Below are 12,453 nucleotides of genomic sequence, written 5' to 3' on the forward strand. Positions count from 1 at the left end.
TAAAAGTCCATGGATATTTAGAGTGTCTGATTTGGACACTTGAGAGCAGTGCTTGTACTTGTAATCTGGGGACAGCTGATCATGCACGTTTGCACATTTTGAAACCAACTAACAAGCAGGTCAGTGGGTTCCCTGTTCACACTGAAGTGTGTAAAAGATGCTGTATGAAACTCTCACTTCTTGTGGCAAGATATCTCCTCTTAGGCATCCGCAAAACAGATTTAGAAGAAACTTCAAACATGACAGATCCCTTACAGGGATGAGAGACTTATTCAAAACTTTTAAGGCACTTGATGATCTCTGGAGGACTATATATTAGCTAGGCACTTTTGCTTCATTTCAACAACAATGAATTGGCATGATAAAGGATTTAATTAATGTTCATATCCTAAAAATTGGAAAAATTGCAAGAGAGGATTTTATTATTAAAATTACTACAAAAAGACTCATTAAAACTGGTGCAAGGACTTACGTTAATTCCCAGCTGCTGCAGGGCCATGAGAATTACATCATTTGCTGTATCAACATTGGTTACACTTAGGGTTTTTGACTGTGAACAGAAAAAGGAGAAGGGGAAAGTGGCATTAAAAATTTGGATTTGCAAAGAGTATCTGAAGTGCAATAGCTCTGCATTGTTGAAAAATGGAGAGTATCCTGTTAAAATTTTACTTAATAAATAAGTTATACTACATCAATAGAGAGCCAGCTGCCTGAGACTGAGGTTTGGTTCTTCTGCTTTGTCACATACTTTCTGTATTTGCTCCCCACTTCCTCAACAGCTCCGTTAGATGAAAGAGTACCATGATTACTGGGGACAAGACCTCCATATTAAAATATGCAAAAAGACACATCCACTAACTGCACTTTAGACACTGCATGGGAAACTTAATGGTGTGATTAATTTAAAAGCATACAAGTTTCCTTTGAAAAAGAAGTTTTTCAGTGAAATAAGAGGCTCTTGTATCAATTGTTAATAATTTATGTCCTTTTCTATTGAAGGTCTCCCTGGTAAGAAAACACTGCACACAGGCTGTTCATCTCTATATCCTTTGCCTCTTTCTATATAGACTTCTCACAGCTAGATTTGGCTTAATACCAGAAACGCTTCCTGTTGGTAATCTTTCATCCAGTTAAAATGCTACCTCGCTGGCATCCTCCAGAATCTGCAGATCGGCAGTATGGAAAAGCATGGATCTGCAGAAACACCACTTTCTAAACAGCTATGGCAACCAGCATGAAGTGCTGAGCTTTATGTTGGAGGAAGTGTCACTTTCCACAAGGCAGTCTTTCCAGAGTGAGATATCAGCACCTGCTGCCTGGCAGCAGTATTACTCCCGTACAGCTGGGCAATGCTCTGTACCTCCATGCCATAGGTTGCTCTTATGCAGGACAGTGCATTTCAAACACACCAGGATTAACAACTCCATCCTCAACCCCGCTGGGATGTGGCAGCAATGCTGCCATCACCTTGCAGAGGCAAAAACAAGCGGGGAGAGTGTGTCCAGACTGGTTTTTGCTTGTACCATCACACCAACACTGGCCTCACTTCCAAGCTGACAGGCAGCTCCTACACACCAAGCACAAGTTACAAAGCCCTCTTTAGAGGCATGCTAGTTTGGCTCTGCTAACAAGACTACACAGCTTTTGGATTGCAGCTGGTTCATGGCCAGCCTAAAGCCCTGGCAGGACAAATGCATGCCCACTGCAACAAACTGCCTAGGCATACCCAATGGTCCAAAGAAGGAAAGGTGGCAGAGCTGGTATGTAAATGTTCACTGCCAGTCCCAAGACAGTTTGCTATACCCTGCTCCCCTGTTAGCATGTCAATTTTATACTGGCCATAGGATGTTCAGGTGAAACAAACCCTGACATTTTGCATTTAGAAAATATCTGAGCTGTGCATTTGTGTAAGTCTCTCACGGTTGCAAGCTGCCATGGCAATCAAAGGAAAGTAGTGAGAATATTGTATATCTTGCTTCAGGACATGTCTGAATGCTCATACCATAAAAAATTTAACATTCGCCTGAAGCAATGGCATCTGGCTCTCAGGAGTAGGTCAGACATTTGCATAAGTTTTGCTCCTGGCTAGAATATAATAAAATGGTTTGTGTCTTGTGTTCAGCCTTCCCTACCCTCCAAAAATGAAATAATTCTTGGGCATATCCAGCTGCTGTAGCACAGGGACCACAGTGCCATAAGAACTATTTGCATCACAAAATTTCCATCTGCTCCTCCACTGTTTTATTACTGATTATAGCTAGACTACAGCATGTCATTTCTAGGACTGTCAGGATCAGGAAACCATATTTGGTTCATGAGCTAATTATAGCTAAGGAGAAAAGACATTTAAAAAAAAACCCAAACAAACCCTGGTACAAGAATGCAACACCTAAGTGCATGTATAATTTGTAGACATTTACACCTGAGCACACCTTAATCGGCAGTCCTGCATTTGAACTATTTTAATTTTTGTTATTGCTTATTAACATTTGTCTTAATAACCCGGTGTCATGGTTTTAGCTGGGATAGAGTTAATTTTCTTCACTCTAGCTGGCATAGTGGTGTGCTTTGAACTTCGCATGAAAACAATGTTGAGGTAACACACCAATGTTTTGGCTGTTGCTGGGTAGTGCTTGTACTAGTCAAGGACTTTTCTAGCTTCCCATGCTCTGCCGGGTGCACAAGAAGCCAGGAGGGGACTCCTTTATGCTTACATCTATGCAAATACAGAATTCTAAGTGGAGATTCACTGTTTGGCAGAGACTCCAATGAAGTCTAACTTCTGTAAAAATTTCTTGTGTCCTTGCAAATGCTCTTTAGGCTTCTGAGCATGAAATGCAGATCTTAAAAGCACAGTTAGAAAGAAAGGACAAATGTGTAAGAACCAGAGGAAGAATGGATGGATTGTCACTGAATGTTAGGGTGTCCCTAGGGAACGGGCCACATACAAGAATTTAGTTTAAATTGGTTAAAAATTACTTAGTAAAAAAAGGTGCAAATCACCCTGTGGTTGACCTTTCTTTACTAATTTACCTTGTGCCTATGAATTTACCAACATCAGCTGATGAAAAACATGCTTAAGGCAACTTCAGGGTGTTCATATGCACAGCTTTACTGACTTATAATCATTATAAACAATAAAACACATTGCAACTTTGCAGAATTGAAAGAAGGCAGCTGTGGGTTTAGATCAGTTTTACAAGTAAAAAAAGGGTACATTGTACTGGCATTTCTGAAGATGCTTATGCATAAGTTCCACTAGAGATGTTTTCCTGGGACTTCACACTGTATAATCTTTAGTTTGTGTGCCAGAACCAGAATTTCTTACCAAGCAGACTGTCTTCAAAAAGGAACTAATGTATTAAACACAAGAAAAAAACATTTCAAGGCTCCATATGCTGAGTCTTTTAAAGGGGCTGGATCCTTAAAGGAGGTAGCAACCCAAAGGAACCCTCTTAATATCAAAAGGATTTACAGGTGACTAGCACTCATAGGTGATGTGGATTTAGACCCCTGTTTATCTCAAGAGCACTTACATATGCACAAGTTCCCACGTCCTTCGCAATTATCTTCAGAGGAATGCTTTTAGGATAGTCTTTTTCCTTCTCTTCTCTTATTCGACTGACAAAACAAGTACAAAACAAATAAATTTTAAAAATTATAAACATAAATAGCAAGATGGAGATTTAAATGGCAATCAAGCGATAACTGGGTAAGAAGCAGATTGTTTGCAGATGTACTGCAGTAGAGAGACCTCTGAGGACAAGAAAGCATCCAGCAGTATCTGGAAGGGATGCTGACTGTCGCCCCCAGTAACGCCCTGTTGTGTTAAAGTTCATTGTAGAAATCAGTGTAAGCAGCAGAGCAACTGGATTTAAAAAATCAAGCTAAAACTACCCATCATTGTGATGCCTCAGTCTGCAGTACAGGCTCCTGGTGGAATCAGTTTTATCCCATTGTATGGAACAGTTCAAAGGTCTGAACAGGAGAAGAGTGAATTAGAAATCATCCCCAGCAAGGATGATTTAAACAACCCCAGGAAGTCTGAAGAATCAGATAAAGACACAGAACTCAACCAGCAGAACTAGGTGACCAGAAAACAAAATCACCACTAGCAGTTTTCTGTCCAAACACTGACGAAAATAAGACAGCTCTATTTACACAAACCCTCCCACCATACCATCCGGTTTGGGGTCCATTTCGTAAGACCAAAATACAGCCAGCCATGAGCAGCAGGTAGGTTAGAGCAGAGGTTACTGAGCTGGACTTGCTTAGAAGCCATCACCATGGAAAAAGCCCCAGGCTCAGCTAGAGCAATTGTGGCAGAGGCTCTTATAACTGCATAGGGAAGGGATCATGTGTGATAGGAATCGCTCCAGTTTTGTGCTGAGCCGTGTACAGGCACAGGGAAGCATTCCTCTCCTTGTGTAGTGATCATTGCATGAACGGCACATACCATCTTCTACAGGGAGAAGACGTGTTTTTTTCCCTTAATATGTCTTTGAAAGAGCTTATCTATCATGACGGCATAGGTACCACAGCTTGGGAATCACTGGTCTAGATGACTGGGACTCTTTTCAGTGTCTTTAAAGACCATATAATAAAGTACCTTTGCAAAAAAGACAGCCATGTTTCCTTTTGTTCTGCAGACCTGCAAGAATTATAGAAAAACAGGGACAAATCAGCCATCATTCTAATACTAAAATAGCCCTTGTACAGACCACAGTGGAATGGACTGCTTCTTGGTTGCAATTTCCATAAATACCTAAAAAACCTAAAAGGTTTTTCCAGATTTGAATGAAAAATCTGTTTCCCTGCAAAATCAACTGAGAAGCCTGCTACAGAGATCAAAAGCCTCCGTTACCAGTTTTTACCACAGAAGTTAAAGCTTTATCAGAGAATTCAGTAGGAAATGGGTTGAGTTCTTAAACTCATCTCCAAATAGAAGAGAGTTCTTTAAAATAAGAACTTCGTTCAGAAGTTTAAAGGTATTTCCTCAGGTATATAGACTTCTTTCCACTTCACTATTCTAATTTTCTTATTTATTATTTGGTTTACCACCACATTACAAAGGACACGTAAGCCACAATCAAAAAGGTCCCATTGTACTTAATAGGGTTTATCTTTGGACATTTTAAGGCTTATCTCATTTATCTTTCTCTCATTTATCCACTTTCAATGATACAGACTGTCGGGTTAAACATAGCTAATAATAGGATAGTGCAAGGAATCTAACCTAATTTTACTTTAACTTTATTGATTTAAGTCCTGCCCCAGATGGAGTAACTGTTATTCCCACTGCTGCTTCTGCAAATTAAGTTCTTCAGATTTTCAGAGCAGGCATTTAGGGAACTACAAACCTACTGAATGATGCACTTCATAAACATTAAAAATGTGATTCTGCTTTGGCTGTTTCAGTTCTGTCAGATATGCACCTGACTTATGCATGGCATTTTAGATTTTTCTGTGTACCTCCAGACATAAAATAATTTCACTTCTATAAAATCTCTGACCCTTGATTGAAGCTATTGCTTTCCTATGCAACTACTTTCTGATAGCTGTAAAGGCTCACACACTGTCTCGAGATCGAAGCACATGTTTATTGGCAAGAGTTCAATTGAAAATCAATAGAAGATTTCAGCTTTGTTTCAGGACTATTAAGTGAAGAAAAACATAAACAGCACAACCAGCTCAATAAAGAGCAGTTTGTGCACAGCATTCTCTTTGGATACGTACAATGTGACATACAAATTAAGCTGCATGCGTCAGCTTTTGCTCTCTGTTGGTAAAGAGGAAAATGCATTTTCCAAGACCCAGACAAATTACTGTGGCTAGGCAGCTGGGATTTCAGGGGGATGGTGCCCTCCCTCATCCAAAGTGATGACCGAGCCCTCCTGCTGAGACTAAAATCAGCCTAATCACTGAAATTACCTCTACAGCCCTTATGTGTCCTACAGTCAATGCTGCAAAGACAGACCAAAAATCTTTCTGCCTATTAAGATTCAGAGATGCTACTTTAAGAGGAATTTTGACAATTTCTCTGGCACAATTAAATTAAAAAGAGAAATAGGACAAGGTCACTATTTCACCATACGTTTCCTGCTACTTCAAATATAAGTTCTTCTGTTTAAGGGTGTCCTATGAGGGTCTCTGATCCTTTCATTAGCTTGGCTGTTTACTATTTGTAGTTCATCTTATTAATTAGCCAAGGTGTTTGTCAAATTATACCCCAAAAAAAGAGAATTTCCACTGAGCAATTTTACAGCACAGAGTTCTTTGCCAGATCATGTAGTTTCTCAAATTTTTAAGTCGTAAGTGACTATCGCTGCCACATTTGCAAAGAGACAGAAGATGAGGGATGGAGGGTGACTTGCTCACAGCAGTAGAAGGAATTGGCTTAAGGACCAGTAAGTTCCTGCTTCCCACCTTCACTGGTGCTGAAATGAGTCTGTGATACTCTTGTTACCTGTCAGCCTAAAAACATTTAAGTAACTTGGTAAATAAAACATATCTCAGTTCTTACCTGAAATTTGCCACACAGTTTGTGGTGGGCCAGCCCAAAACAAAGGACCTCTCTGGGTCTGTGCTGCTTTCACAGACTTCTTCTGTACAAAATGCTGTCCACATCTCACAGAGACGTGCTTGGCACTTTAGTTTGAAATGAGAGTGCGACCTGCCAGCAGAAATTCACAGTTATGTTACACACATGAAAACATAGCAAGGCAGGTTAAACAACTCACAGTTTCTTCTTCCTTCAGGCACACATGAAGCTTACATTGGAGCTGATGGAAGAAGCGCTTCTGCTTTAGTTAAAGAAAAAAATAGTTTTATTTGGGTTACATATAAAAATATATCAATTTCTCATCTAAATGGGATCAGCAGATATCCTATATGTGGGATAAGTAGGTGGTTTGTGGCATCCCTGGACAGCCCCCTTCTTGGGGGAAAACTTTTACCCATGTCTAGAGGCCCCCTTCAAATCTTGCCATAAGGCAAAGATTGCCACTTGCATTTGACTCTCCTTCCAATGACTTTAATGCCATTGGGAAGTTTACAGTATAGTTGGATTGCTTAGCCCCAGGGTCAACAACCATGGTGAGTTTAAGTAGTGACAACTAGGCAATCCTGAAGAAAGAATAAGCAGAAAACTGCCATTTGTGTTAACTACAGCACAGGTCACATACAGCTTCCATTAACTAGCTGCATGTAGCCACGTGGAAAATGAGCCAGGACTTCATGCATTCTCAAAATATCTAGTCATCTATACAAGGAAGATACATTAAATTCCCCTTTTCTTTTTTAACTTGGCCCTTCCTGTATTTTATCCTACTGAACATTAGAGTACAGTAAAGGTCAAATTTACTGAATTTTGCTATTTTATTTCAACTCCTTTCTTCAACTTTATTTCTTATAAGTCTCCTTCCTTTGTAGGATTTGTGGGCATCAATGCTATGTGAGAAACAAATAAAATCTCACAAAGTCAGTCCAGCTTTGTAGCAATGCAACAGCCACTCACTTTAAGACAGGTTTGCGCTAGAGGCCTTGCAGCCTGAATTACCTGAGCTACGGTTCTCCTGGGCCAGCAGGGAAAGGCTGGACAAAAAGTGTCCCCTCCCTGAAAATGTTTTGCCCTTCTAATCCAAAGACTGCAAGCAAAAGCATGTCAGCTCAACACTGTGTTGCAAATGTGGGTGGGGACAGTGCCAGGCACCACGGTGATTAGTGCTCTATAAATAAATATGCCAGGTAAGCAGTTTCTTAGAGCTTTGATAGACATGGACTACCTTCTCTGAGATTAGTCTCATTTACAGGTATTTGATTTAGGACCGACTGAACTAATACAGTCTGAAACATGAAAGCACTTGAACCTTGTGGCTTTGAAGAGAACATAGATAAACTTGCGGTACCCTGCCTGGTCTGAGGTTTCCAGCTGGCACTATGCTAACAGGGGTAGAACAACTCTAATAACCCAGCAGCCTTTACAGTGGTGGGCAAGAAAGGACCATCAGTGCATATCATACCTGGCAAAAAGGTGCACTTCAATTAGATCGCCACAAAATACTGTAAAACACCATCTCAAGTTCATGTATTTTTTAAACTATACCATGGAGTTTCCTGGTCAGCTGTACATTTCACCTGTCTTTATTACATTTTGTTTGTTAAGAGAAACTTAAAGTACAGGAGAACACTTCAACACACTTGTCAACAAACTAGTTTGTGATGCAACAAGTAAGATCTGTCAAGAATACAGAAAAGACTGTAACTGACCACAGAATGAACTGTGAAAATGTAGATTTACAAAAATATACAGCTGTGAATTCTAATGTAGATGTTAATAAATGGATGCCTGGTCTGGCTCCACCAAATCAATCTGTTGTCCCTCCCTTTCTCCTCAATTTCTTTTTCCCATTACCCAGTACAGTGAACTCTCTACATGCTGGTTCACTTTTTTAGCATTTACAGTTCATAAAGCCAGACCCCTACAGTGCCAGTAGCAGGTGTCAGCAGGGTGTTGGCAGAAGGACAAAGATGTTCTCCAGTCACACTTGATGTATATTCTGACCCTGTTTGCCATGCCTAGTCACAGCTCTCAGCTATTATCAGTATTCAAGTGGCCTGGTTTCCAGAGGCGCTGAAACAGTAGCCTCCATTAACATCTAAAGAGCCTGAAGTATAATTTTATCTCCATCTGCCATGTCCTTTATGCAATCCATGGGTTCTCAGTGTTTGTGAAATGTGGGTCTTCTATTTAAGTGCCAAAGCACTACCTCTAAAAATTAATATATCATTGCTGACTAAGGAAGCAGCATGCCTGAACATCTGAAAAACGGAAAGAGTAACAACCTAACAAAGATTTTATTTTTTTTTAAGTAGGTAAGTCCCCTTGCAAGTGTTACACTGTAAATAAATACAGGCAGATCCCAGAGTCCACTGAAATCAACAGAAAAATCATGAACATCAATGGCGTAGGTATTGACACACCACAAATTGTGCCACCTCTGCAGAGTAAATTCAGTTCCTTTTGCTTTCTGTAAGTGGCAATTGGATACTTAGCGGCTGTTAACAGATGGAAGATTAACTTCTCACTAGATTTGCTAATCCCCTTAATAGGACCCTCTGACAACAGCATTAATGGATCTACTGTGAGATTGCTAATGCAATTCCATGTATGTGTTCAACCATCAATTTCTATGTCCAGCCACATTGGGAAAATAACCTTAAAATGCATGTGTATATAGGCATGAATGTAATACAAAGGAGAAAGAGGAAGCCATTTCTCTGTGCCTCCCATGCAAAAACTTACATAAGAAACCTTGATTATTGAACTGACAGATCCTTGAAATATTTACTCTGCCAAAATAAAACACACGCTTTCTGTAAGAGATTTAATCAATATACAGAAAACAGTATAACATTTTACATACTTAACAGTGGTTTAGTGAGAAAAACCCTTTCAATCAATTTCTGACTTATTCCTCGCATGAGGGCAGTAAAAGGTGGGGCAGCAGAGAGAGAAGCACAGCATGTGAGTATTATTTTTTGTAAGCTGGGCTAATGCATGATCTGAAAAGACAACAGTCTACATTTCAAAAATTATTACAAAGTATCAGAAAACGAACCTACAGGCACCTTGTCCAAAGTCATACTCAGACCAGTTGTAGAGAGGTCTCTTACCCCCCACCAAGTTTCCATGAAAGCAATACCAATTCACTGCCGTTAAGCAGCAGCTCAGTGCTGTATAGGATTTTACTCAGCAAGCTCAGAGGACACAAGATACTTGTTGCTCTCTTTAGGAAAAACTTGTACTCATTTGCCGATCATATGAAGTCCAATTATACATGAGCTCCCTTCGTACAGTGACGGGCTATCTGCAGCTGAGCTGACACCAGTACAGTGCCCAGCTGTACCTAAGATATCTTAGGTGTTCATATGCCCCAGGCTGAAAACCCACTTGACACAAAAGAGTATTAAAAATTTTAGCACCTTCACAAGGAATAATTCTGAAATTAAGTCAGATTCAACTGTATAATTAATTCTGTCCTGGTGACCTGCTGTCTTGACTCCGCATCACTAGCCACAATAGTCACAGCTGCATAGCAATACACACCACTCAGGTTTCCCTCTAGGAATCAACAATGGTATTTTAGTGTGAGATATCTTTAAAAATGCTAATTTTAAGTAGGATTCATTAGTGACAGCTCTGATGCTTTAATTGCTGACAGGGCAGCTGTAGAGAAAACATCCCAATTAGTTCTTTAAAATATATGAAGCAGTATCACTCAAAATACTATTTTTACCATTTCTAGCAAAGACTTGATCCCCCTCCCCCTTTTTCACATTCAGAAGCACCTTTTGTTCTGTTCCACCTTCTTCAAACATTGCAGACTCTTCACCATACTAAATCAAATGCTGTAAGAGCCACTGCTACTCCCTGGGGACCAGATTTTGGAGTGGTTGCAGAGAGTAGTGCTTTACTATACAAATAGTCCCACTGGGACCTAGCCAAACTTGCAGTAATGTGGAGCTCAGCCCAGGTGTAACATTGCTTCTGCTCAGCATGCTGACCAGGGAGGGAGGGATTCATCTCACCTGACTTTAGCCTTCTACAATTTACAAGCTTAGACCTAAATTCGTTAGACTATGCCCATTGAATAGCCAGTGGACAGAGCGAGAGACCCTTAAGAGCATGAGTCCCCTCAGCCACAGTCAGCACCCTTTCAGGACCAGATGAGTTTGCTGCAGGAAGGTGCTGGTTTTCCCTTGGTGACTATAAAAGGAGACTAGAAGCCTAGGTAAGTTGCAAATATTTAACATTTGAAAGCTTAAATTACATGATACAAACATACATAAATACAGCGCCAATGCTATTACTGGTACTGTTGGTAGAATAGCAAGATTTCCCCTAAATATCTTTATGTTTACCACCCACCCGTAGTGGAACGTGTTTTGGGTAAAATATCCTCTGTGTTGTCACATTACATCAAGTGAAGGAGTTCCACTGGGGGGGTTACATTTACTACGTGTGATTCAAACAGACACAGCTCAGATTTCTACAGAAAACACAGATTTATTCTGGCTTTTCCCAGCAGCCTCTGAAACAATTGCTTAAGCGAAAAGACACATTGCAAAAGCCCAGGATTCACACTGAGATTACCCACCCTGTGAAACTACAAACACAGTGCCTAACAGAGAATTTATCTGTATCACAATTTTTTATTATTATTTTTCCATAACTGATAACAACAAGTGAAAGCACCCTCTAAAATTGCCTTAAACCACAAATGCTGCATGAAGCTGGCATGCTAGACACAGCATGTAAATCTGTTTTAATTGTGAATGGTAGAGTGAATAATCAGAGCTCAGCAGCAAGCCTGATTACACATGAACACTACCCAGACTGCTCAGCATTGCTTCCTTTCTCCTTCCCCTTCACCACACTCCTCCTGGCTCAGCAAAACTAACAGAGATGGACACTGTGACGCCACCTGCAATCTCTATTTTTATACAGATGCTCATCACTGGTGTGTCTCAATGCAGCTTCCAGGTAAGCATTAAGACCTGTAGCCCCTCTGCAACCCAGCCACCGGCGTTACGCACACCCCATAGGACTGAAGATAACCTGTCTAAAACACAACAGTCAGTTGAAGGCAGCGCAACGGACACAGTTGAGCACCAATGAGTCTTTTCTATGATGCTGTGCTCCCAAAGCAGGAAAGATGATACAATACAAGCAATATATTCAAGAACATCTGATACTTCTTTAAAGTGTTGCGTCCTGGAATTACTCTATGGCTATGGGTTTTTCAAAGGTGCTTGAAGAGGTCAGGCACCTAACTTCCAGTGACCATATAAAAAGCTTCCTTATGATTTAGGAAAGATTTGCTACTAAAAAAAGCATTATGGAAATCTATGTTGCGCTCTGCTGAGAAGAGGGCTGCTCTGTAGGAACAGTGCCTGAGGTGCCATACTCACTTGGACTTGGCAACAACCAGAAGGTCTGTGAAGAGGAAAAGGTGGCGCTCTTGGGTTTGCAGACCCGTCTTCAGCTGCACGTGGCCATCCAGGATGAATGTTCGGTTGTGGCACATGAAAGACTGCACAAGGGGACATGCCTCTGGGCTGATGGGGGAGAAGCAGCCTTCCCTGTAAAAGGAAATAAAGGGAATAAAGGTAAGTGAATCAACTGATTGCCTGTGAGAGAGAACCAGGCAGCAAATTCCTGCTCCTGCTGCCAAAAAGCGATTTATTTTTCCACATTTCAGTGAAAGGTGAGAGGGACAATGAAGATAATCCAGCAATCTGATTCTGAGACAAAATCTATTAGGGATTGTCCTTACTGAATCTTTTATAGCCCAAGCACATGGATAGCATTTAGCAAAATTTAAATACAGCCATCTCCATTTTGTCTATTTCTATTCATCTCCCTTTGTATTAAAGTCCTAGAGAAAATAC

At 40.5% G+C, this 12,453-nt stretch overlaps 1 protein-coding gene across 1 annotated transcript in view; it reads right to left on the reverse strand.

The window, feature by feature from the left end:
* The window catches only part of ARHGAP20 (Rho GTPase activating protein 20), a 65,239-nt gene that overhangs the window by 22,247 nt on the left and 30,539 nt on the right, over window positions 1–12,453 (reverse strand). The window contains exons 3-7 of the mRNA XM_075082724.1: window positions 11,974–12,144; window positions 6,524–6,673; window positions 4,610–4,651; window positions 3,537–3,621; window positions 473–550 (exon numbers count right to left, since the gene is read on the reverse strand). Coding sequence (XP_074938825.1) covers window positions 473–550; window positions 3,537–3,621; window positions 4,610–4,651; window positions 6,524–6,673; window positions 11,974–12,144 — 526 coding nt within the window. The remainder of the gene's footprint in view (window positions 1–472; window positions 551–3,536; window positions 3,622–4,609; window positions 4,652–6,523; window positions 6,674–11,973; window positions 12,145–12,453) is intronic.

This window comes from Phalacrocorax aristotelis, chromosome 1, assembly GCF_949628215.1.
Source record: "Phalacrocorax aristotelis chromosome 1, bGulAri2.1, whole genome shotgun sequence".
In the NCBI taxonomy this organism is placed as follows: Eukaryota; Metazoa; Chordata; class Aves; order Suliformes; family Phalacrocoracidae; genus Phalacrocorax; species Phalacrocorax aristotelis.